The following is a 27,504-nucleotide window of genomic DNA, read 5'->3' as shown; positions in this document are numbered from 1 at the left end:
GAGACCTGAAGGGCTGCCAAAATACGATGGTGAGAGATCTGAAGGGCTAGCCCTCCCCCATCCTCCTCATAAGCCCTGATCACTCCAATCTTTGTGGCCCAAGCGACAGTGCCCCATGTAATGATCCGGGTCACGGCCCTATCCATAGTAAAGATGCAGAGAATCCGCTACCGAAATACGATGGTGAGAGACCTGAAGGGCTAGCCCTCCCCCATCCTCCTCGTAAGCCCTGACCACGTCCAATCTCTATGGCCCAAGCGACAGTTCCCCATGTAATAATCCAGGTCATGGCCCTATCCATAGTAAAGATGCAGAGAATCCACTGCCAAATCTGCAGAGCCTTCGGGCAATCCCAAAGATAATGTCACTAAGACTCCTGAGGGTGGCCGCGCACCGCAGGCAAGCTGCTGGCTGACCTCCAACTACCAACCAAGTACCGACCGCCAAGCTTTTGTGTGCCATCAACCAAAGAAAGAGGGTGATCTTTCTAGGCCGAAACTTGTCCCAAAGCCTCTTCCAAAAATCTGAAAAGGAAACGCTATGAGCAGCCCGGTGACTGCCAATGTGCTGCTGCTACCGAGGTGCCATTAATCTCTGGCATCTGGATCCTACCGCCTAGCCACGCTGTAAGAAGGGGGGGGCATCCAGACTCTTCTCCTGATCCGTGGGATCATGCCAAGTCCACTCTCTCGGATCCCACTATAAGCGCATAAAACGTCGGCACCCCCATATCCATAGCCGCCAAAAGCTCTCCCTAGCCACCTTGGCCAATGATGGGTCTATTTGTCACTCCCATGCTTGCAAACCAATCACCCTCACCCTTTGCAAGGTGCAGCCACTGAAATCCTCTAAGGGAAGCTCGGATCTCTCTAGTTTGCCATGGGATCCAATAGAAAAAGTGAGCAGACCACAGCCCTCATTTGCTCCATGGACCACCACGAGAATGTCATGTCTAGTAAACACATCTGGTGACACTAGTAGGGGAGTTGGGTTAGGGATAGGGGTCAGCCACTCCTGAGGGATAGCTAAGTTGATGTCAATGCTGAGCTTGGATCTACCTCGGACCCTTGCCAAGCCTCTTTCTTGCGCCTCCGGAGCTAACTTCCTATGTGCGATCCAATCTCCAAGAGACTTGACTGTTCCTATGCTCAAGGCGCCCCATGATACATTATCTGCCATTGAGTAAACAGATCAGAGGGTTCCAGATCAAAGGCCACCAAAGCCGTTGCCGAAGCTATCTGCCTAAGGGCGACCTGAGGTGATCCCAAGCTCGAAGTAAGCTGGCTACAAATCTGTCCTCAAAAGCTAGGCTAAAACTGCGGGCCCGCATCTCTGTGAAAATCCATCTGGTACTCTATGGCCAAGAGTCCCTTAGACTCAAAGTGCGGGCTAAAATTCGGGCCAAGAGAAAATCCTTCCAGGGCTCACCACCAAGAAGGAGTCCTCTAATGATCAGCTTGCCCAACAGGACACAACTCTAAATAGCCAGGTCAATGAGGCTAGCCCCCCTCTACTATGTGGTTGAATAATCAATCTCCATGCCACCTTGGCCCTGGCTGGCCTCCCATCACTGTCGGCCCATAGGAAGTTCTTGATCAACCGTTGTACCTAGCCAAAACATGCCCGAGAGAAGGCCCTACACAAAGTGACGTACCACATGGTGGCAAGAAGAACCTAGTTCGCCACCACCACTCTACCTACTAGGGAGAGCCTGACAGAACTCCAGTATAAAAGTTCCTTTCGAATCCTCAGAAGAAGAGGGGCGAGCTGCTGCTCAAGAAAGATATCAATACCAACCTGGCAACCAAGATAGCGAACTGCAGTGCCCCTCGAGATCCACTAGAAAGCCTCAACTGGGCGCCAAGTCGGGACGAGTGGAGAGCCTACCCAAAAACCACACGACTAGTGCCAATTAATATGTGCTTCTAATGCGTGACAAAAAACCTCGATCACCTTCACAAATCTCTGGAGATTCCCCACATCTCCGGAAATGAAAGCTAATGTGTCATCTGCAAACTCTGAGTCAAATAGCTCCTCCTATGTGCAAAGGGGGAGATGCAATCCTTGAAGTCTAGTCTCCTAGGCTTAGCGACGAATAAGAGGAGGTAAAGTGCCAAAGGACCGAATCAAGTGGGAAAGGGGAAACCTGTCACCACGGTCTCCCTGAATGAGAACCTGGCTGAATAGAGTCCTAAGACTCCACAAATCCACTCCACAAGGAATCCCATCCGGCTCATCATGCCCTCCAGAAAGCTCCAATCCACCCTATCATAAGCTTTCTCAAAGTCTAGGAGTAGCACTATGAGGTCTTGCTACCCCTTCCTCGCAGAAGCCGTTGCCTCCCAGAAGGTGAAAATATTGTCCAGAATGCTCCCATCCTGAACAAAGCCGGTCTAAGTGTGTTGAATCAAGTCCGAGAGAAAGGGGTTAAAGTCTCCTGCTGATGGCCTTTGCCAGGATCTTATAGGCGGTTCCTATAAGAGTGATGGATCCACGCTGCCGGATCTCCAATCTGTCACCACTCTCCTTGTAAATCAAGTGTATCAAACCCTCTGAGAGCCTCTCTAGCATGGCACTTGTGATCATAATCTCATTGAAGGAAGCTCGAAGAATGCCCTTCAAGAGGTCCCAATGAGACGAAGAAAGAAAGAGACTGGAAGCCCGTCCGCCCCCGGGCATTTGCCCCTGGGTAGCGCCACCACCGACTCCGCGAACTCCTCCAGAGTGAATGAAGTCAATAAGGAGGACCAAAGAGAGGGGGCAACCACCTCTATCGTGTGCCGCCAGGCCCTCTCGCGCACATCCATCACTTGTGGGGATAATGGGGCAATGGCTCTCACCTGAAGTGATCTGAAGAAATCAATGGCAATGGCTCTCACCTGGGGAAGATCAGAAACAATAGCTCCATCCTGGCCACGCAACCAGCTAATACGATCTCTCCTCCTGTGGGAGGCGGTTATCTCAAAGAAATCTCATGTACCTCTATTACTGGCCTGAGTCCAGAATGAAGCTCTAGCGTGGTATCTGTACTCCACCCTTCTCTCCTCAATGGATCTAATCTCCGTGCGGGTGGCAGCAAGCTAACTCTCGATCCATGGGCTATCTATAGAACGCTTTTGAAGCCGCTGTAAAGATGCCAAACCCCTCCTCAAACTCCTCTCTTGCTCCCTAAAGCCCTCCAATCTACTCTGGGCTGCCTCCTCCAAGAAACCGCTGATCACCCCTAGGCTAGCATCCAATGTGCACGCAACAGAGCCTAGTAGAGTCCAATCCCGCCCAAATCTTCTCTATCCAGCTTGAAGATCTTGGGGTCCTGAATGAGGCTGTCCGGAATCCTAGAGCTTGCATGCCTCTCGTGCCTCCATGGGTCCTCTAGGGACAGAATAAACAGGGCATGATATGAAAAAGTAGTGCCTGCCAAGATACCAATCATGCCCCCACGGCTCCAAGCCCACTCATCAATGTATAACCTGTCAAGTCTAGAGAGGTTGGGGCCAATGCTCCTCCTATCCGATCGCGAGAAGCTAATGCTCCCGGGGCTGTGCCCAAACAACTCTGGAAGATGCCAAGGGTCCTGTCCCCTAAGTACCAGTATCATCTCCTCCATGGTAGAGTACTCTACTCGTGAGACTGTGGTCCTGCCTCCTCCAAGTCTATCCTTTGTAGCCTCTATCATGTATGATGTTAGAGTGACCACCCATGCACCAAAAGTCAGCCTAGGGAAGGGCCAGCCGAACTAGGGAAGGGCCAGCCGAACTGTGCTCCAAAAGAGGGCTCTACCCGCAATGACGTTCAGGGCATAGACATTGAGGAAGCCAACGCTATCCTCTCCAATCAAAATGGTAACCCACTGTGCTCGCCCCTAGACTATAACTCCTGAACATGTCACTGTCGGCAAAAGCTGTTCACTGACAAAAACACAAACTCCCCACTGTGTCCTTGAAGGGCCGAAGGATGAAGACCAGAAAGTATGGCTCATGCCAAGTAAAATCTTCCCGCATCAGCCAGTGCCCCTCAAAGAGGTGATGCTCTTGGAGGAAAAGAATGTCGATAGATCCCCCCACTATGGCTCTCTAAAGCTCTCCTCTGAAGACACTTTGTCTCTGAAAGCACTTAGGCCCCCCTAAACCCTGTATGTTCCCCGAGACTATCCACATATCAATCTCTGTGGGAGGCGGAACTCACGGAACTGCCCTCCACTCGAAGGGTCTTGGGCGAGGGTTTAGATGGGGAATAATCACAATCCGTCCTAGGGTTAAGGCGCGCCATGTGCGTGCGGATCATGTCCTCCATGTAACGCCACTATGTCCAAGCGCGAGAGTATGCGTACTCCAGACTCCATCAATCACAATGCAGGTACCTATATGAAGGGGGAAGAGGTATTGCGACAAAAGTATGCATGAATACAAAAAGCAGCACCTCTAAGTTGGAGGCCACCATCTCCCCGTCCTGGTCTCTATGGCCTGAGCCTCCAAGCTCCATCCTAGTCAATCGCCAAAGATGGGTGAGTACGTCGATGATGCAAAGGTCATGAAGATGATGGGAGAGCTCAACTGCCTAGCCTTGGATGGTGGAAGTCACAGACTCTAAATCCCACTCTGTCCCCAGGGCTGCACTCAAAGGGAAAGAGAAGATCATCACGCCATTCTCTAGCGTAGAGGGTTTGGAGTGGTTAAAAACCACACATACCCGAATAGGTGCTACTGTCTCCTCAAACATATATGTCCCTTCTACCGGGACACATCGGAAGAAACTATAATCCACAAGCTGCCCCAAGATCCTTGCGGGCCCACCTTGGGACTCCAGCTGGAAAGCCCTCACCAGAGAGGCGGCAATGGTCATCTCCAATGGCTCAAAGAAGCAGTGAATCAAGCGGCAGGTGGAACTCGCCGGCTATCTTTGCTTTGGGTCAGGGACTGTTGGGGGTCGACGGGAGTGCTCTCAAGAAGCAGAGAGGAGGGGGGGGAGGGAAGGAGGGTGGGCTCTGATGCAGAGGACGGGGCTGAAAGAAATGTTGTGGGTAGAGACGAGGGCGAGCATGGAGGAGGGGGTGGGGGTGGGGGGGCAGAGAGGCCGAAGAGGGGTGCTACTGGGAGACATCCCTCGAGGAGGAAGGCTGCTAGGAGAGGCTCATCGGGGGCACAGTGGGGTCTACTAGCCTCACTAGGCACTAAGAATCTAGGGAGGGATCTCACAGGGAATTGGCCGCCAAAATGAAGGGGCCAGAGGAGCCCGCTCAGCAACAACTGGAGGGGCTCGTCGCGCCAATAGGTGGGTGCTGCAATGAATGCTCATAATGTTCTCTGACAGAACTGAATCCTCCTAGGCTCTACCAGCCTGGCGACGACGCTCTGCCCTGGTGGTGGGCTGACAGCCTGAGCGCAGGCCAACCATCAACTGTGTCGTCCGGCAGTCGCGACCTTGTGCTCCGCTGCCTGAGAGCCTGCCTCTCTCTCTACCCCCTCATGAAGATCAAGACGGGATAGGAGAGGGGGTGGGGGGGGGGAGACCACTGGAGGCAGTCTCCTAAACCGCCGCCGAGGGCAAGAAAATGAAACATTGGCTTGGAAGGCTTGAATACTCCACTTGCGGAAGGATGGGGTCTCCCCGAAGGCATGGAATAAATATGACATGTGGCACAGAATCTGGCGAGGCAACATAGATGCGGATGGATAGAATCCCAGTTGCTCGCACGAGGGCTGAGGCAGCAATGGGGGGGGGGGGGGGATTCCATCACTCTCCCGATGGCACCACCAATCACCGGAAGAAGAGGAAGGTATTCCTTCCTAAGGCCTAGGAAGCAAACTGTCACTGGGAAGCCCGACATGCCAACAAGTGGATCAGACGCAAGGTCGAAACCGTGCTGCCACCGTGCAAAGAAGGCCTGCGGCGTACGCAATGCGACGGGGCTTAGCTGCATGACTCGGTCTGACGCCGCTGATATGTCAAACTCCACCTGGTAGTAGCCATGCCCTAGAGGCTCAATGTCTGCGATCTTCGCAAGCTCACCAATGAGGCTCGCCTGTAAGAGATCTCTGAGTTGTCCGTGAGCAGGGCGGCTACCAACAATTTTGCAAACCAAGGTGGAGGCCTCTAATACTGCAACAATCAAAGTGAGGATCTAAAGGACCGCTCCGGAAAAAGACAAGCAAACAACAGCAACCTCGACCAGGGTGTGCAAGGGAGGGGGGCGAAACGGCGAAGGGGGAGAGAGGACGGCGGGCGTAGGGGGGCAGGAAGGAGGCGGGGGGGAGGGGGTGGGGTCACACAGGAAAAAAAAAACAAGCGGGGGGGAGCTCAGAGCGCACGCTATTTAGTCTTATAAGGTGCTCCGCATCGACAAGTGACTAAGTTTTCACACTAGGTCGACCAAAACTTAAAAAATGGTCCGACCACTATTACTAGTCTTAAGCAATTAAGTACACGAAGTTCTAGACTTCCCCTATTTGCCATTAAGTTCAAGATAAGGCCGCTTTATATGTTCCAACGCCATCTTACCATAAGATGGCAAAGAGCTTTTTGCTAGAACAGGCGCGCAAAACCATGTTACCCAGAAAAAGTGGTAAACATACCCCCCTTCCTAATGGTGATCGCATCCTTGCATCACCCAAGTCGGTGATGAAGCTGCTATCAGTACTACGGAGAGGTCTGGATAGTCCTGGATATGCCGTGAAGGTGGCGTGCGAGGTTTAGTGGTACATTCAGGACTGAACTGCACCCAGATGCAAGGCAAGTTGGTGATAATCTTTAGGTATCCCTAGGGATAGGTAGCAAAACTTAAGTCCGGCCATTATTACTAGTCCTAAGCAAGTATGTACACCAAGTTCTACATTTCCCCAAATATGACATTAAGCATAAGGTAAGGCCACTTTATATGTTCCAACGTCGTCTTGCCAAAGAGAGGTGCCAGTAAGATGGCAAAGGGCTTTACGGTAGGTCGGGCGAGCGAAACCATTTTAACCAACGAAGTGGTTTTAGCACAATTCATAATTCAAATACATTAATTTTAGTACACACTCAACACCATGTTAATTGTCTTTACTACACAACAAAAGAATGGTGGCTAAGATATTAGCCATGAACTGTATATACCCATGGTGCACAATTTCATTGTGCCAATTCCTCAATCCAAGCATTTGAGATCTAGCGAGCAGATATAGAGAGCTAGCATCAGATGAAACTAGTAGGCCCGAGGAGAATAATAAGTGTGACCAGAAGAGCTACAAGGTTTTCTTGGTTTGAAGGCCGGTCTTAAAATCTCCATCTCGCACATGGTGCATAAGCACTGAAAAAAACTACTTCATTGTGCTAAGACTAGATTGGGCACTTCAAGAGGCGGCGGCAGCTCAGTTGGTTGACAGCAGCAGACTTACCCAGGGCGAGCACTCCACTTTAAAAAGATCTACCAAACTATGGGTGGGTTGAAGGGGTAGGTTCAAGTTTTGGTACTGCCCTGACACGTAAAATAAACTAGGTGCCATCCCTGTCCACCACATCAGTGATTAAGGTTTCTAAATGGAGAGCTGTCCATAGCTTCTAATTGAGCCTCATTATGGGCAATTTTTCCATGTATTGGTGATCCAAACTCAACACATTGGCTAGATAATAGAGGGAGTTATACTCTGCTTACCCACAAGAGTGCAAATTATCATGATTTTGACATGGATTTCAACTGCTTGATAAGATTGCCTACTCAGTTGGAAAAAGAAACAGCTGTAGATAGATATCAAGTAAAACGATCAGGCAATATTATGTTCATATTTACAAATGGCCAAGCCAAGCATACCTCTTTCTTGTCTGAGTATATGTCAGATTTATTCAGCAAAAAGATTATCTTTTTATCCCACTGCCTAATATATTGAAGAAAGACCATCTGCACAAAAACCAAATGATAATTACTTGTTTTGAGTTGCAAAGTTTTTCACTTGAAAGTTATCATAGAACAAAAACAGAAAAAAGGTCATACATATTCATCAAAAGCTGTTTTTGTCATATTTATGGGTGCCTTCTTGCTTGCAGTTTCATAGCTAATCCAATTCATTATTTTTTGTCACTCCTCACCCCCCCCTCCCCCCCTCCTCTTTCCCACCACGGCAGCCATTTCCCTATCTCCGACAATAGACTCAGATATGCTGCCATGACACTTAAACACTTGTGCCAGAAATATACAAACCATATGTTTTGCCTTGGTAAGCTTACAAATAGGGATGAAATGCACCTGTCAATGAATCAGTTTTTAATGAAACACAACACTTGTGCCACAAATATACAAACCATATGTTTTGCCTTGATAGGCTTACAAATAGGAATGAAATGCACCTGTCAATGAATCAGTTCTTGCTTGAAGTTTCATAGCTAATCCAATTCATTATTTTGTGCGCCCCGCCTACGCCGCCATTTCCCCCCCCCCCCCCCCCCCCCCCCCCGCGGCAGTTCCCTCCACGGCAGCCATTTCCCTACTATCTCCCACAATAGACTCAGATATGCCGCCATGACACTTAAACACTTGTGCCAGTAATATACAAACCATATGTTTTGCCTTGATAAGCTTACAAATAGGGATGAAATGCACCTGTCAATGAATCAGTTCTTGCTTGAAGTTTCATAGCTAATCCAATTCATTATTTTTTGCGCACCATCCCCCCCCCCCCCCCCCCCCCCCCCCCCCGGTTCCCTCCACGACAGCCATTTCCCTATCTCCCACAATAGACTCAGATATGCCGCCATGACACTTAAACACTTGTGCCAGTATATATAAACCATATGTTTTTCCTTGATAAGCTTACAAATAGGGATGAAATGCACCTGTCAATGATCAGTTTTTTATGAAACACAAAGCTTCTTATTTGTAACTGCTGGCTCTTATTGCTCTTGTTCTCTAGCCTTAATCTGCGCATAATAACTTTATGCACATTTGCACATATATTAATCTTGTGCTCACTCGCACATTCCATTAAGCTGAATCTTGCACAAATTAGGCACCAAGAGCATAGCATCTCCCAAGTGGGAGCTACATGTCCCATACCACAACCTTTTCCAAGGTGTCCTTCAGGAGATTCGGCTAGAGGGCACAACCAAAGGCAAAAGCTTTGGATGACTACCAAATTTCAATTAATCATAAATGAACCTCACACCCTGTATTTATAGTATAGGGTCTACAGTCATTATTATCATAAACTTCTGTAATTATAACTTAGGGCTAACCCTTTATTAAGCTAACCTCACCAATAAAGATAAACCACATATGTCTTTAGGAAACATAACAATGATGGTCCAGATGGCATCATGCATCTTGGAAAATCTATAACAAAATTCATTTTTTTTATACTCCCAAGGCTGACAAGAATACACAATGGCTGTAGTAAACCCGACATTTAGACCTGTCAAATTTCACCTCTGGCAAAGCAAGCAATGTCTCAGATACTCCTCAAAATCCCTTTGCATGCTTGGCTAATAGAAATACCGTTGTAAAGCTTGCATAGTTGGCAAAATCACTCTTAAGCTTTACATGCGGAGGTGCATGACACTCCTCCATCACATTGAGATTTTCAAAGATGATTCCTCATCATAAGATACCCTTCTTGCACTGTGTAGGACAGATCTGTTGTCCTTTGCAATAGAGCTGTCCATACAAGGGCAAAATTAGCATCTAGATACTAAGAATCCCAACAAAAAAGGGTACTGATGAGTAATTGAAACTGCATAAACCGGACTCCAGAGGCCTCTTGGATATACAAGGGAAAAATTAGCATCTAAATAGTAAGAGTCCCACAAACAAAAGGTCCTAATGAGTAATTGAAACTGCAAAAACCTGACTCCTGAGGCCTCTTGGATAAGGCATTTGCGACTACACTCTTCTTTCTAGGTGTGCATAAAGTCTGAAAATGAAACATAGAAAAGAAATTTTCCCATCTCGTATGCTTTTGAAGCACCTTAGTCTCCATCTGAAAGAAGGTAAGACTCTCATGGTCGGCTTTGACTGAAATTCAACACCTACAAGATAATGTTTTGTCATCGTTAAGGTGTGAATGACGCACCAACACCCACAAAGCTCAAAGCGTGAACCACCCAAGTGAAAACAATAACTAGAAACTGACTTCCTACTGTCACAATCTCCTGCCCAATCTGAGCCACGATATCCAATCAAAGACTTGCCCGTGGGGTAGGTAATGCCATACCCAAGTGTACCTTGGATGTATTTCAACACACGTATCCCTGCAGTATAATGGTTCTCCGGGTTAGATTTGAGAACCAGCTCAGTCAATACACCAACTGCAAAACTGATGTCTAGCCGTGTATTGCACCACAAGAAGATCAAACTCCCCACCAATCTCCTGTACTCCTCTGTATCCACAAGTTGACAAGTGTCTTCTGCAGACAACTTCGTATCAACCTCCATAGGATGCCAACTAACATGCAGTCGGCCATTCCAATGCCTTTAGTATTTCTCCTACATATTTTTGTTGAGAATGAAGATGTAATCCCCAAACAAAAAATGCATAAGTCCAAGGTATGTCATTTCAAACTCTGAACACAACATTTCCTTAGCCTACTGGATCCTTCTCCTCGTGGTTCCCCGTCGAAATGAGGCCGTCCACATAATTGATGATGATCATGTACTTACTGGCCTTTTAACCCAAGATCCTCCCATAGTTACCAAATTTCACCATCCGTAGACAGCCACTTGTAGGCGCTTATTTATCCACCTGTAGGCGATGCCGCCGTGGAAGCACCAACGGGATTTTGAACCCAAGACCTCTTGGTCCTAGGCAAACACCTTCACCACTTGAGCTATATATCACCTCATTGGCGAGAAAATGTATATTTTGCATATGATGGGCTTTTAAAAAGACCAATACTCACGAAATATAAGTCGATCCGCTCATACCAAGCTCGAGAGGCTTGTTTCAGCCCATACATTACTTTCCAAAGTCTACATACCTTGCCTTCTGAATTGGGCATCACAAATCCTAGGGGATGTTCAACATACAAATCCTCCTTAAGAATTCCATTCAAAAAGGCAGACTTCATATCTATCTACATTACTAGCCATTTTCCATGAGCAACCAAAGCTAGTTATGTACGAATTGTGGTTTTAAAAAAAGGCAAATCCCTCGACCTATGCAAAGCACTTTTGTCACTAGCCATGCCTTGTACTTCTACAATGTACCATCCATCCAAACCCACTTGGTTCAATGACCTTGCATCTCTCTGGACGGCCAGACGGTCCACTAGATCCCAAGTGTCATTCCTCATGATGGAGACATAATCATGCTCTTCCACTTTGGCTCTGCCACTACTTCCTCCAACTTGCTGGCTCTTGCACCTTCATTATCTCAGCCATCAAGGCCATATTGATAATGTGTGCATGTGCTCTCTCCTGCTCGGCTAATCAATCTAGCCTGCTAGCTCGTCATGGGAGGGCTTTCCCTCAAAACCTACTTCACCCACTTCGAATATGGCACTTTCCTCCATGATTCAGCAGGCCTGTCATCTTCGCCTTCAGATTCTACCTCTTGTGGAATACGTGTGGGCCTCCACTTCGACATCGAAGCCGGAGGCTGCAGCACTACAATTGGTGGCAATGTCTACTGGGCTACATGTTCACTCTCATGCCACAGCTGCTAGTGTCAACAACGGCCTGAGCAAAAAACGGTAATAACTCATATAGATTGTTACACCTAGTATCTCTCCCAACGACATTGCTAAGCTGGTGTTTTTGCTGGTCTCCCAGAGGTTGGCTGACAGCCACTGTGTGTATTGTCTCTGTCTCTCAGCTGGCTACTGCAGAAGACTGGCCATACAGCAGCAGCACTGTCTTCTATATTTGGCGGCCTGTAAACTGCTCGTACAGCACAGTTGAGTGTTTTCTCCCTACAGGCTACTCTCCAAACAGGTCGTACAGCTGTGTCTCATGATTGTATACTCCATGCATATAGCTTTGCATTCTCCTAGTAGTAGAGCTCCATCCCCTGCACACCCAGATTCAGCTTTTTTGTTCAGTACTTTCTCATTTTGTTGGGATGACAGAGGATACCCCATACAGGTACTCCGATTTGTCTCATAGGCCGAGTTCGGTCTTTTGGAAGACGTTAATAAAATCTTTCTTTCTTTCTTTCTTTCTTTCTCCCTCTCTCAATACTGGCCGTAAAGTAGTGAGCTGTCCTCTGGGTTACCTCGCACGGAACAGGACTGTTTTTGGGATTGATTTGTGGCACCAACTTGGCCTGTCTGTTCTCAAGAGGGCTTTGCCAGAATCTCTTGTATGCTTTGTGAAAAAAGCTGACCAGGACATGTGTGGAAAATATGGTGCTTTCTGCACTGCACCCTCACTTTGGATTCTTTGTAAAGCTTCTACGTATTAAAGAAGTTCCTACGGGGGGCGGCCATTCCGGCTTAGTGTGGTATCATTATTTTATTTGTGTTTCTTCAGCTGTGTTTTCAAAGTTTTGTCTAGTATATTTGAAGTGTTGGTCCATCATTCCTGGTCCCCCGATTTCAATGACAATATCTATACCATTTAGCATCACTCTCCACACAATGGCTCGCACAGAGGGCCTAACAAAAAAGAGCAACCCATCACCCCCCTCCTGCCTGCCTCCCCTCCTCCTGCACACTCCTCTCCCCGTGGCGGCCCTCCAGAGTGCACCTCTCCGCGCGGCGCACTCTTCTTCCCAAAACCCCTCAACCTTCTCCTTCCCATACCAACGTTCGGGGTGAAAGCTCTTTCCCTCGCTTTTTTCTCTTGTTTCCATCTTCCTACTTTCCCCCTATTCTCTCCCTTTGTCCCTCCTCTTGACCCACTCTTGCCGCTCCGCTAAATCCCCGCCTCGGCCCCCCACAACACAAGTTCTCAGGTTCTCCCCTTCATCTGCCACTCTGCGCTTGCCTCACCCCCAGCCACTCTATGAGGAGAAGGCTATCTCATACAATAGGTGGGGGAGGGAATAACCACACATGTGGTCTGTGAGAAAAGGACTGAGTTGCCAAAGCCTTAAGAAGACTTTCCAACGCTTCCACACACGCTCAAAACCATCCTGAAGCTTCCTCCAACTAGACACAGTTGGACTCCCTAGGCGGGGTGTTGGTGCGTTCGATGGCTTCGCTGCATCAAGCTCTCCAGATGCGCCATGCCGCAATGCTACTACAAATCTCCCATCTCTAGCTCGATTTAGGAGTCTAGTGACCAGTAGATGGGGTTGGGACTCACACTACCGAAATGCAAAGGTGAGAGACCTGAAGGGCTAGCCCCCACCTTCCTCCTCATAAGCCATGACATCGTCGCCCTGAGTGGCCCAAGCGACAGTGCTCCATGTAATAGTACGGGAAGAGGCCCTGTCCATAGTGAAAATGTGGAGAATCCTCTGCCAAACCTGTTGAGCCTTCGGGCAATCCCAAAGACAATGTCGCTGAGACTCCTGGGGATGGCCACATCTCAAACATGATGTTGGTCGACCCCTAATGGCCAACCGCATGCCCACTGCCAAACTCATATTTTCCAGCAACCACAAGAAGAGAGTAATCTTCCGAGGTCGAAAACTGTCCTAGAGCCTCTTCCACAAATCTGACAAAAAGTGCGGTGAGAGGCCCTAAGACTGCCAGTGTCCTCCAGCTGCCGGAGGGCCCACGTTATCAAGCAATTGGATTCTATGGCCAAGCCATGCAGTGTATGCAAAAAATGGGGAACCCAGAGTCTCCTCCCATCACGCAAAGTCCACTCCCCCGGGTGCCACTTGAGGCCCGTGATGGTTCGGGTCTCCCAAATCCATAAATCCCAGTCTCTCTCCATGGCCACCTTAACCGATGGTGGGTCAATGTGCCTGGAATCCCATCACCCTCACCATCTATAACATGCATCCCCTGAAGTCCTCCAAGGGGGCTCTCATCTCACTAATCTACCATGAGGTCCAATCGAAAAGGTAAGCAACCACGCCATGAACTAGAAAATATCATGCCCGATAAACACTCCCAACCTCTGCGGGGGAATAGGGTCAGGGATCAGGGTCAGCCACTCTAGAGGAATGATAGAGTCGATGCCGAGGCTGAGTCACTGGGTCTGTGCCTCGAATCTCAGTCATGCATCTCTTGTGCCACTCGGAGGCGCTGTCTGAATGCAAGCCAATCTCCAAGGGACCTAGCAGGGCTCGTGCTCAATGCTCCCTAGGATACATGAGGCCGATCCCCTAGCATGTGACCATTAGGTAAACAGACAAACGGATTCCAAATCAAGGGCTGTCAGAGACGCTCTGGGAGGCTACCAAAACAGACTGTTGGAGGGCTGGCCTGAGGTGATCCCAAGCTCGAAATAGATTGGCTGCAAATCTGTCCTCAAAATCCATCTAGTGCTCTGTGGCCAAGGGCCCCTGAGACTCGGTGTACAAGCGAATAACTTGGCCAGGAGGAAATCCTTCCATGGCTCGCTGCCTCAAAGAAGTCCTCTAACAATCAGCTTGCTTAGAAGGGCACAGCTGGCCGGGTCGATGATGCCCAAGCCCCCTCTGTGGCGCGGCTGTATGATCACTCTCCACGCCACCTTGGCCCAGGCAGGCCTCCTATCACTGCCTCATGGAACATTTGGAGCCTGGGCCATGCCTACTTTCAGTGAGGCATGCAAAGGATCCGAGAGGAGCTTCATACATTACTGGTTGGTGGTGATCGTGATATTCTCATGGTTTAGGAGCATCATCTCACAGCAGGCAGGACCGACAGCTGCAGCGGGAAGATTCTTCCTAGCAGGAGCCACACATTCTGGTCCCAGCTTTTGGCCCCTAGAGGAACCAGGGAGGAGTATGCATGTTGGTGAGCCAGACTCTTGTTTCCTTAGTGGAAGAGCTAGGCAGGATCATCCCCAATCGCGCCAGGTTCTACATATTGGGGAAGCCCGACTCGGCTCCTCGACATCTATGCCCCCAATGGGGCCGTTGAGTGCACGACCCTCTGGCTTCGATTGCGACAAGGACTCCCCATGTTCCCTTCAGCAAGAGGCGGCTTGAGAGCGAGTTTGGAGGCATGTTCAGCAGGTCCAGGAGGTAGCCTTGACCTTTCACAGCTCTCTGCTTATACAGATTCCCCTCAGCAAGAGGCGGCTTGATAGCGAGTTTGAAGGCATGTTCAGCCATTTTCTGCGCAGGAAGTGCACAGGAGAGGATGGTTTGCCCGCTTCCCTCTTCCTTCTCCATTGGGACTTCATGGGAGCAGACTTTCAGGCAGCTTTCAATGAGGTTTTGCAGACTCCGCCGCTTTGCAGCAGGGGTTGAGGAATTCTGCCTAGCTTCAGGGGCGAGGATCAACTGGCACAAGCCGTGTGGCTTCTAGGTTAGTAACACTCCCAGCTTGACTTGCCGCCCAGTTCAGATGGATCCCTCACAGCAAGGCTGTGCGGTATCTTTGATGCCAGATGGGCATTGATATTTCACATAGCAACAGATAGCCCTGCTCCTCCTGAGCATTTGAAGGAAGCTTTTATATTGGAGCTCTACCCTGCAGGGCAAGCCGTAGTACCAAACCTGGTTCTTCTAGCTACCATGTGGTACATCACTTCATGATGGGCCTTCCATCGTTCTTGCATTGGGCAGGTGCAGCGTTTGATCCGGAACTTCTTTTGGTTTGGAGAAGATGGTCACCCAGCTCACGCAAAGGTGGCGAGGCATGTATGGATTCAGCCCAGGATGCCTTCGACATGATAGATCCCATGACCCAAAGCAGGGCCCATTTGGCGCAAGCTGATCATGCAAGGACTGCAGCCCGCGGAGGAACCCTGGAAGGATTTCCTAATCAGAAACATTTCCACGCATCTTCCTACCCACGGACGCCCCTAGACACTAGGGATATGATGAGTCTTCTCAAAGACCCCCCTCTGCAATATCAGCACTGGTTTGAGGACCAGTTTGCAGTGAGCAGCTTAACACATTTGGCGTACCCGGTGCAGCAAGGCCATCAACGGCTTGATTAGCACCCCCCCCCCCCAAACCCCCGGCGGCTGAGGTCATCCATTCTGTGGACCTTGTACACACCCTTCGGGGCCGTTTTAATCACTTGACCGGTGATTCAAAGCGCATGCAGCAGCGGCATAAGGCTTTCTTCCATGCCTAGACCCACAGACCCATCCTACCCAGGTAATACAGTGTAGTTTCTTGGCACTACACGCCCCCAGTGTGGCTTTTTCCTCCGCCTCCAGTTGCAGCCTCCCTCCGATAGAGGCGAGCCAAGAAGGGAGCCCCCCTTCCTTATCTCATATGTATATTTGGACTGCTTTTTAGCAGTGTTGTATTCAGCCAAACAGCTGGTTTTTAGAAGGATCTTTCTTTTGGGAAAAAAAACAAAAAGAAAGAAAAAATGCAACCATACAGCTGCTGTGGAGGATAAGTGCCACTTCTCTATCCATTAACCCCTAATGAGCTCAACTTTACACATCAATGCTGCCATGCTGCCAAGAAACACTGCTGGCCAGAAATCCCCTTCCAAAAGAGCTGATTGGTGAGCCCACCAGGCATTATAGACCATGCTTTCCCAAATTCCTCTCCTTAAGTTCCCTGTATCCCTGTCACGTGCAGCCTGCCAACACCAGCCCTTCCAGATCTGACAGAAACCTTTCTAGATCTTTAAGTGGCACACATGCCTAATGACTTCTCGTAGGTCTAGAACATCAACACTACTGCCACTGTTGTCAAAGCTCGGGTCCAATAATCTTATCAACCATGCTCGCTAAAACATGTAGAGCTTAAGTTAAAGATGAGTGCAGAGACACCTTTCGTGAGTTAAAAAGAGCATTGCAATGTACTGATCTATAATCTCAACACACATTAGTAAGGTTGTCCAATTGCTCAATCTTTCCCCTATGATATACATCCCACTTGAAACTCTCCCTAGCAATGAAAAGCACTTGCAAAAGATAAGTTCCATCCTGTTTCCAGTGATCTGACCTAGTTCAAATGCATTACGAAAACGGAAACAGGAACGGCTGATGTCTCCGCCGCAATGGAGACAGTCCAGAGGAAGCAGCAGGTCTTCAACAATATACATGGTATAGATGAAAGCTTAAAATTGAAAAATTTTAGAAATAAATGAAAAAGGTGAGAGATAGAGGAGAAACTTGGGACAGATAATGATTTTGAGGAGAGAGTGAGGAAATTTGGGGAAAACCAAAACATCAAGGAGAAATTAAGGGGCCGCGGGGGCTTGCGGTGTGTTCTTAAGAAGAGATTAGGAAAGAGGAAACAAAAACAAAAACAACAACTATAGAGGAAAGACGCTTCCACATTTTGGCTAGGAAACAGTCATTTCCTATTACTACGAAATGCCAATAATTAATCTCTCATTCAGATTTTAGCTTGATGGCTGCAGCACCATTTCCAAAAAACCACTTACCTCACCTATTTCCCAAGAATTCATAGTTGCCAAGAAACCCGTTTCATACCCCAGAAAAAGTACAAAACATTTTAAACGTTTCATACCTCCTTTTAGAGCTCCATTTTTTAATGTGTTTGCTGACCTGCCTCATACAAGGAAACAAAGAAAATTCACCTCGGAGGCACTATAGAGTGAAGTTTGGTCCATGGGCTCTCTAGCTGTAACTCTATTCAAATCTATAATGAGGATTAAAAATCAAGAATCAGCTTTGCCAACACAAAATGTGTAATTTTCATGATGGAAGAGCGCAAAGGTAGGTGAATTTTACATGTTCTATACATTAACAAGGATTTTAACATGTTTTTAGACCAACTACGGGATCTTTTAGGCAATTTACACCCCTTAAAGGTACGAAACGTTTTCAAAGCATTTCGTAAAGGTATGAAACATTTTTGAAACGTTTCCAAAACGTTTTTGAAACATGCTTTCTGAAACGCTTGTAAACTATGCCCATGATATATAAACCAAATTGTAATGAATGATTCTTGGTTACGTATCTAAACCATGAGAAGACAAGGATATTATGTTTGTTAAAAAATTAGATTATGAGACTCGTACTGCAAGAGGGTAGCATTAATTGAGTACCTCACTTTCAGTGAAAGGTCTATCCGCTGATAGGACAAAAAGCACCAAGTCTGCTCGGGGCACAAATTCTTCGGTGAGTCTTTGTTGTCGCTTCAGTATAACATTGGTACCCGGAGTATCAACAAGGTTTATCTGCACTGACCCAAAGAAATTCAAGTAACATGAGACAAACACAAGGGCACTCCACCAAGAGAAAAGCACTGATGATGCGTAACTATAAACCAATTATACATCATGCTCCCTAACACTAGATTAATCATAGTGTCAACAAACCGAGGAATGAAACTGACTTCTTTCAAGAGTTCTGCTGGCAGATAGTACATAAAATGGCCATCGGGATGCCTCTCTGATCTCTCCTTTCCATTGGCACCATCACCCACATGCTTGAGAAGAGCTATTTCGTTTGTAGTTGGCAACACGCCCTCAGGTAAGTATCTTTTGCCAAGCAGAGCATTTATTACAGATGACTTGCCAGAGTTAAATTCACCCTGAGTCCATCACAAGATAAGGCACTGTTACTTCAGTCAGCAGCTCTTACAGTCTATGGTAAGAATTTTTTTTAAAGTAGCACAAGTTTAGAGACAAAGGTAAGGGCAAGTATCATCCATGTACCATGCATCCCACAACACCAAACTTGCTTAATCTTCTGACCACACACAAGCACAAGACCAAACAATTGCGTCATGGGAGTGAAACCTATGGAGCTTGGTTTGACTTGTGATTGGAGATAGACCTACCTACGCACTTCTATAATCTGTGAACCTACTGTTGCAAAGCTGTGGCAAAAATGATTTCCCTTCCCCAAAGCCCCCTAATCCTTTCCCCAGCTTCTGAATTCCAAAAGTTAATTCCCCGTTTATTATTTTACCCAATCTTTTCCTAAATAATTGAAGTCCTCCAATAGGAAGGCTAGAAAAACCATTGAATTTCAGTTATTTTTTAACTTTTCTCCTTTCAAGCTTAAACAGTGTGCCTTACACTTTGCATGGCCTCCGCCTGCATCTTCTCTCTCACATTGTGCCTCCCATAGTCTGTAAATCCTCTCAAGAAGCTTGATATCTGGTACTGTTCAAATAGTGGAATCTTTGTTTATTGTTTGATTTGATTGACCTTTCATATTTCGTGCCTACCTTAATCAGCCTGATTCCAGTACCCTCCATGCAATGTCAATGCTGCCATACATGTTTCACTCTGTGCCTCCTCCTGTCCCCATCCTTCTCCACACTCTTTACCTAGATCAATTTCTTGCCTACAGCTTCCCCTTTGTCTGGCATCTGAGTCATGCCACAACCCTCACTTTATTTCCATCAATGCTGTTTTATCTTCCCCACACAATCCCCCACCTTCCCCTTCTCTCTCTCTTCAAAACTCCGTCTTACCGTCTTCCTCTTTTCCATCTTCAAATACATTAGCACCAAGGGCCATGCCTTAAAGATGCATTTAACTAGACATTCATTGAATCATTTTCTCAGATTGCATTCAAATACAACTAGAATGAAGCCATTGTAATTATTCAGGATTGAATGGAAACCCTCAACATCAAAATAACCCAAGCAGTAAAATACACTGAAGCTATTTCAAGCTTAATGTGCATTCAAGAAGCAATCAACTTTCTTTATTGGGTTACATGATTATAAGCTTCCCCACTGTCTGACATCTGAGTCATGCCACGACCGTCACTTTATCTCCATCAATGTTGTTATATCTTCCACGACCCCCCCCCCCCACGTAACATGCAGCAGAATTATGCATAATGAAGGATCCTGTCACACAAAGTCTCACACCGCCTTCTTTATCCTGAGTTTCACGAGTCTTTAGCAATCCACTTTATCACTTCAAACTTTAACATATGAGAGAGAGAAAGAAAGAAAGAAAGAAAGTTATATTAATGTCTACGGAAGACCCCAAGGGCCTATATGACCAAAAGTAATACAATGGTACCATGGATAGACTGAGCCATGGAAAACTGAAAGAAAAAGTAAAATGAAAACATCTGACAGTACATGCGATCAGCAGATGATCATGTGTAGAGTGAGATATGTTGTGATGGGCTAATGACGATACCCGCCTCGGCCAGAACAGATCTGATGGTGGAGTGAATGTCAGGCCTCTGTGATGGGAGCGTGACATGTCGGCGGAGAACCTCACGAATCCGTCTCTGTGGTGGAGGGTCCTGCAGCTCTGGGTCGAGGACGTCTGGCTCGCACAATGGATCAAGCTCTCTCACTAAGAACTCCTCTGGGACATGGAGCTAAAGCGTGGGTACGGGTGGTGGGCTCTGATGTCATAGTAGAGGAATTGTTGTGGGCAGTGGATTTCGATGTGGATGTATGTACCACAAAGAAATTTGTGATGGCTCTCTGTGAGGTGTCTTGTCGGAGCCGAGGCTGTCTCTCAGCATGCTGCCTCAACACAACATCCCTGTGTCATTTGAGCTCCATCAAGTACATGCCCAAGCACCTCTGATCCTCAAACTGTATCACCTGTGTGAGTGGTTCGAATCCCCCTCAGAAGAGGCAATGGAATCTCCCCCGTATCTCATAGTAAGCCACATAACTAAGAGAGAGAGAGAGAGAGATTTGTACACCTTATTGGGTCCCAAATTACCCACTGAAGGGCCCCCTCCTATTGCTAGGGGTATTTGCTTTATTATCTTTTAAGACAATGAATGAAGGACTAACTTGGAATTGTAAATAAGCCAAACTCAAGACCTTTGAAAGTCCAAGAGTCGGGCTGAACTGTACACGGCTGTAGAAGCACCAATGATGACTGATCTCAAGCCTATGCACTCTTCCAATGGAATGTAGGAAGGCTGCAAATCTAATGCTGATAGAAGGGGCTAATTGGGACTGTTTCTAGGCTGTGTTATGCACTATGAATGAATGAGAATGCTACCTTTTACTTTCACCAAAGTGGCTGTAGCAAAACAATGAGATGTATGACTGCTGAATTCTGTTGTATGCTGAAAACGCAAGGTGGATGAAGCAAGGTTGCTGGCTGAATGCTAAGATGCTGAGTTTATCTGATGGGAGGCTGCAGGTACAAGCGATGATGCTCCTAGTGTTGTAGGACTGAAATGCTTGCTCCAATTGATGATGAATGATATGATGGAATGCTAGCTATGCTATTTATATGAACTTGGCTGCTGGTCGGCTGGCTGTGAAGCTTGCCAAGTACTACATAATATGCTACACTACTAGAATAATTGGATAATGCTGAAATAAATGTTGTAAAATATGGTAAAAATACTAGATGATACTCCAAGGCTTCTGCAGTGGTCTATGTGGTCTATGTGCATATGGGATGAATGATATGCAATATGCAACCATGTTCTGATGCAAACCCTAAGGCTTCTACTAACTCTATATGCATAAATGATTCTCTCCAAGTGGGTTAAGGGACTTGATTGACTGACTGACTAAGACTGAGGAATGAGCTGCGTAGCTCGTGCCTGACATATCCAGGACTGAAGATTACAATGGGGTCACGGCGTACGACAAATATCAAATCCTTAAGGTTTCTACTGCTATATAGTGTTGCACTGATAATGAGCCATCTTGTCACCATGCACTACAGTGCAGAGTGCATGTGACATTTCCTCTTCCTTAGCTTGGCGGTAGGTTCATGGCTTCCACGTAGTCTGACAATAACTGGGGGTACTCTTGAAAGAACTCTTTGTCCAACCAAACTGCTTTGTGGATATCTCGATCTCAGAACTTCTTATAGAATTGATGGAATCCACAACCGGAACCATGCTTCCAACGATGAAGAAGGATCTACTCACGCTCAATGATCTCTGATTCGGCTACCACGTCTGGCTGCTGATCATCTCAAACATCAAACACTTCTGGTCCAACATATGGTTTTAGCCAAGAAACATGGAAAACATCATGCATTGTCCAACTGTTAGGCAACTTCAATTTCATGGAAACATCACTTAACTTTTTAACTATAGGAAAGAGTCCAAAACTACGGAAAGAAAGCTTGGGTCAGCGTTTGCCTACTTGTTTCAATCTCTGATCCATGATGCGCAAATGGACCCAATCCCCTTCCTTGAAGTGGACATCTCGTCTCTCGATTTATTTGCTTGTCTGCTATAAGCTTCCACTGCTTTGGTCAACCGGCCTTTAACTGACTCAATGATTTCGGAAAATGCTTCCGTCGTTTTGTTAGCCTCAAGAGAACAAACATCCAACTTTCTACTGTAGTAGGCCACGGATCTAGTCCTACTGAAGAATTGCACCTATGGCTACATTGCTAGCATCAGTAATAATGACCTCGAAAGGTTCATCCCAAGATGTTAACTTCAGAACAGGTGCTTCTAAGGCTGCTTTCTCGAGTGCACGGAATGCATCAAGTGCCTTGCATATAACTGTGACTTTTTGTCTACAAGTTTTCACCCCCTTGAGCAAGTCGGTGAGAGATGCTGTAAGGTTGGAAAACTGGTGAACATGCGTATTGTAGGCTTGGCAAAGACCTACGAAAGAAAAAATCTCTTGGGCAGCTAAGGGATGTCCCAATCCAAGATCTCTCGAGCCTTTGAGGGGTGAAATCGAGTCCCAGTGGAACCCATGATATAGCCCAAGTATTAAACCTCTGAAACGTCGAAGATAGACTTTTTGGCATTTATGTAGAACCCATTATCTTGCAAAATTTCCAGACTTTCTCCACATCTTTCTCATGCTGCTCCGCAGTGGCTGAGAATATAAGGATGTCATCAAGAAATATGAAAACACATTACCAATGAAGACTTCAAAAATCTTGGACATCATTTTTTAAAAGGTTGCGGGTGCATTGGTAATCCCAAAGGGCATGACTACGAACTCATAGTGATCACGCTCTGTCTGGAAAGCTGTTTTTGGAATGTTAGCTTCAAAAATACAGACCTAATGGTAACCACTCTTGAGGTCGATCTTAGTGAAAAATTTTGCACCATCTAAACACTCCAAATGTACTTAATCCTTGGCATAGAAAACTTATTCTTAATGGTGAATTTGTTTAATGCCCTGTAATCTACACAAAGGCGTGCAGACTTGTCCTTCTTTTGGAAAAATAGAATGCGTGCAGCAAACGGTGAGGAAGATGGCCGAACGAATCTAGCTCGGAGAAGTTCAAATAACTGCTTTTCTAGCTCGCCCTCTAAATTCTTGGAAAGATGATAGGGAAAGCTGCCAGGAGGTTCTAATCCAGGGACCAAATAGATATGATGGTCCTCAAGACGGGATGGGAGAAGACTGGGCGGGAGATTGTCTCTAAGCATAATGTTGTGGTGTCTAGACAGGAGGTCTACTAACTGTGAGACTAGGGATGAAGATAAGATAGCTGCTATCGAAGAGATAGAGGATATCTCATCACGAACATAAATCAATGCTCCTTTCTCTCCCTTCCAGATAGCTCGTCGGACCTGGAGATGAGAAATCAACGGAATGCCAAGTATGCTTCTATCCCCATGAATCATGACGGGCTCAGAAAACCTTTACAAATAGTAAAAGTATCCTACCCCCAATCGAGAATAGGCTCATACTAACGAAAAACTTGTTGGAATGAGGCCTTTTGAACTACAAAGGAAAATTGTTATGCCTTTTGAGATATGTGGGTGCGAAGACCAGGTGTGAACCCGTCCACATCCAAATGATAAGGCACTAATGTACAGCTCATTTGGTAGCCAAATGGGAAGAGATGGCGTCCTCAGAACTGCCCATGTCAAAGAGGACTACAAACTGGCGGTCCCTGGCTTAGCCATAAGTTCGGGTCAGGCTTTTCTGTGCAGCATCATTCTCACCCTCCTCCTTAGCATCAAATATCATGGATGGCATAGGATAAATAGAAGATAAAAGCTGAACTGCGTTGGTAGTAGTAGGCAGGGCTGGAGGAGTAGGAGATGTTGTGACACCTGTGGAAGAAGGTGGTTTGGAGGCTTGCTCCGTTTGCCATTTCTGGCAATCCTTCTTACCATGCCCAATGGTATGACAGAAAAAATATATATTCTCTGACTGGTACTTTCTTTGCTCCTCTAGAGGAAGATAGCCTCCAGTGACGCCTACTTCAGCCTTTTTCTCAGCAGTTTTCTTAGGTTTGAATTCCTTATTCTTCTTACCCCCTGACTAGAGCTAGAATTGACATCCTTCTTAGCGTCTTTAGAAGACACATTACCTTTCCCCGACTGCAAAGCAAATTGCTGTTGCTGGGGTTTGATACTAGACTGAGATGGCTTAGGCTTGCCTCCGTTCATCTTCTTTTCTTCATTTTGAGCCAGAGTCAAAGCCCAATCATATCTGTTGGGTTCAAAGTTATGAACTGTGAACGCGTGTTAAGATCCAATCCACGAATGAATTCATCCATTTTGGCCTGCTCAAATAACCCTAACTGTTGTGCTAAAGTTATAACCTTACCGGAAAACTGAAGCACGGGTGACCCGTTCTATCTGAGTCCATAGAACTCATCTGCCAGGTTGGTCAAATACTGGAGAGGGAAAAATCTGGTCTTAAGGTCATGGACAAAGGTATCCCAGCGAAAAGCTGTGACACCTGTGATGTGGTCTGTATGAATACTAGACCAATGCTGCCACTAAGTGACCGTCTCACGCGTGCGGTGGGAAGCCACCACGTGGACTTTGTCTTGAGGATCTCAGCTTTGTCGCGTGATTCTTGCTAGTGGCACCTACGGGTGAGGAAATTAAAGAGCGGTGCTGATATTTCATATACAAGGCCTCCTTTTCCCATTGGTATTCAAGTAACATTCCCTCTCGATCGAGATTTCGTTGGTGATTCCGAGCGGCGAGTTCAGCCTAATGCCGGTCTTCTTCAAGCTTGCGTTGGGCTTCCTCATAGTCCCGTCTGTCTGCTTTTCCTTCCCGCCATCTCGCTTGATCCTCAAAATAACCCCAGTAAAATGCACTGAAGCTAATGCAAGCTTAATGTGCATTCAAGAAGCAATCAACCTTTTTTATTGGGACACATGATTATAAGCTAAAAATGACAGCCACTGGAACATGTCAATCATCCCCAAGAAGCAACCTGTTTTGATGAGCTACATACAGACATGTTTCCACTAATGAAAGCATTTAATGATTATGGCACATGGTTAAGCAAGAATTAAGTTCCCTAGAGGCATCCAAATTGATTAAAAGAAACATTTTGCATTGCTTAACTTCTAAGGCTATTGATAATTAAAACACCCCGAAACAACCTATTGCTCATAACATGTCCAACAAAACCAGTAGAACCACAATACATACCACAACCATCAGCAAAAATGGCTCGTCCAGTTGAGCAACTGCATCGATCAGCAGTGAAACCTCCTCCATCTGTAGGTAAAAACCAGAACATCTCTCCTATTAGATGTATGTGCATGATCAATGTCAAAAATTATACCAAAAACTTTGATTCCTTCTGCTTGCAGATAGTGATGCTGTTGTGTTGTGATTGCAAGAAGTCCTTTCCTTCAAACTTTTGCTATTTATTTGTGCTTTATGCAATAAAAGATCAATCATCTCCTCAAGGTATCAATGGATGTGTTCTGTCCATTTACTTCAGACTGTTACTATTTATTTGTGCTTTATGCATTAAAAGGTCAATCATCTCCTCAAGATATCAATGGATATGTGATCTGTCCATTTACTTCCTTTATTCTTGACATGCCATTGCAAGGAGTTCAACCGCATGTAAGGTCTCCACTTGATGAAACTATGATTGCTTGCATTATCAACCACGATATGCACATGATATGTTCCCTACTTTACTCTTCAACTAAGAGTCTACTTCCTTTGCTCTTAAAAGAGCATCCTAGGATAGTTAGGATACAATGTAAGGGCTTCCATTGAAGCTTGTTCCAATCTATTGTATGACTCTATTAGAAACCAATTCTCCCTCTAATTCCGGTCGGGTTGAGCACAATCTCGTAAACAAGGTGATTTGGCACAACACAAAACAAGATAGCAATGCTGAAAATTGAAATGACACTTCAATAGGGTTGCAAAGGACCAATCCCCCTTGTAATATGATTTGTATTATCAAGGAATTTTACATACAAGCTCCATGGGCAATGCTTGCCAAATTTACAACAACATTCGTGCAGATGAAATCAATTTCAAACATGTTAGGAGTTGAATCCACAGCTTCCATCACGAAGGACCTCACTCCCCAATCCCTAGTATCTTGCCACAAGCAGCTATGCTCCATTGGCATCCATACACATTCAAGTGTGTGCCAGGTCGAGACATAGGAAACCTTAAATGGCCAAGAATGTGGATGTAGATTAGGTTTAGAGAACACAAGAATCCCTTATCCGAGATTCAATTGCCATTCACATTGTAATGCGGTTTTTGACCCACTCTAGTTCGTACGTCCCCTTTATGCAAAGTAGCCATGTATGAGCAGTCAGGCACCCGGTATCCTGGTTTGGACCCGACATCTTGGTTTGGACACCGAATGAGATCATGTGTAACCAGGGATGGTAGTGGCAGCCAGCAACGTAGGTGTCTTATGAGAAATATTAGTGATATGAGCTAGCCATATGGATCGGCTCCTCAATTCCCAACGGATTCATATAAAGGCCTAGTAATCCCTCACTCATTCTACAAGTCATTCATATAGAGGCACTGTAATCCCTCGTTCATTCTACAGGTCATTCAAATATCACATCTTGTTGAAGCAAGTATCCAACCCTAGTTTTTCCCCTTAAGAATGTTGTCACATGCACACCCGTACCATGCCATAAAACTCAGCATATTACCTGGTTTAGACAGCATTTAGGGCATTAGCAAGCATATTACAGGGTCTTATGAGCAGCCGGCAGCAATATGGGCATAGTCGACAGCATGAACAGCATCAAGGGCCCCTCCTGTGAACAAGCGCCAGCATTCAATGCTGTTTTTCCTCAATAATGGATATATAAACAGGCCGACAACCTTTCTGTTGGTTGACCTACTCGGCATATATAAGCATTAGACATCATTTGCACACATCATCTAGTCCCTCTTTTGGGCTTAGGTCAAGCCAAAGGCCTCATGAAGTTGTAAAGTCATACATCTTTTTGTAGCATAGTAATATATTGAATACCAACAGCCATCTCTCACTCTCTCTCTCTCTCTCTCTCTCTCTCTCTCTTCTCTGTCTAATCATTTCCTTAAGCATCCACAGGTGTTCCATAATCAGGCATAGGGTTGGATCACAGAAGAAGGCTTCCGCGCATGCAACATTGGTATTAGAGCATTCACGCTAAGCCACTAAGCATAGTCCCAAGAAGGTGCATAGATCCATTACAAGAATGCAACCAAGGTAGCAGATGGAGTGGTCTGCAAATAGGCGAAGCTAGAGGAAGGCATTCTTTGGGAGTATGTACTCAGAACCAATACATCACTCTCTTAGATCACTTCCAAAGGCCTAGCAACAGGCATGATCAGTTCCAGCAAGTGACCCGCCACTGTGTTAAGGGAAAGGAATAGCGGGAATGGGGACAGCACTGGAATAGATGCTGGTGTTCAATCAGAGTGTCAAAATGTAGCAATCG

The 27,504-nt window shown here is 46.3% G+C and overlaps 1 protein-coding gene across 1 annotated transcript in view; it reads right to left on the bottom strand.

Moving 5' to 3' along the window:
• FZL (FZO-like protein) overlaps positions 1-27,504 on the bottom strand; it is an 80,160-nt gene that overhangs the window by 36,647 nt on the left and 16,009 nt on the right. Inside the window, exons 3-6 of the mRNA XM_086799057.1 lie at positions 25,232-25,300; positions 18,285-18,482; positions 17,995-18,126; positions 7,787-7,873 (exon numbers count right to left, since the gene is read on the bottom strand). Coding sequence (XP_086655183.1) covers positions 7,787-7,873; positions 17,995-18,126; positions 18,285-18,482; positions 25,232-25,300 — 486 coding nt within the window. The remainder of the gene's footprint in view (positions 1-7,786; positions 7,874-17,994; positions 18,127-18,284; positions 18,483-25,231; positions 25,301-27,504) is intronic.

Source organism: Cibotium barometz, chromosome 1, assembly GCF_041138505.1.
Source record: "Cibotium barometz isolate CiBa-2024 chromosome 1, ASM4113850v1, whole genome shotgun sequence".
Taxonomy (NCBI): domain Eukaryota; kingdom Viridiplantae; phylum Streptophyta; class Polypodiopsida; order Cyatheales; family Cibotiaceae; genus Cibotium; species Cibotium barometz.
The sequence above is the reverse complement of the archived record's forward strand: the minus strand, read 5'-3'. Positions and strand labels throughout refer to the sequence as shown.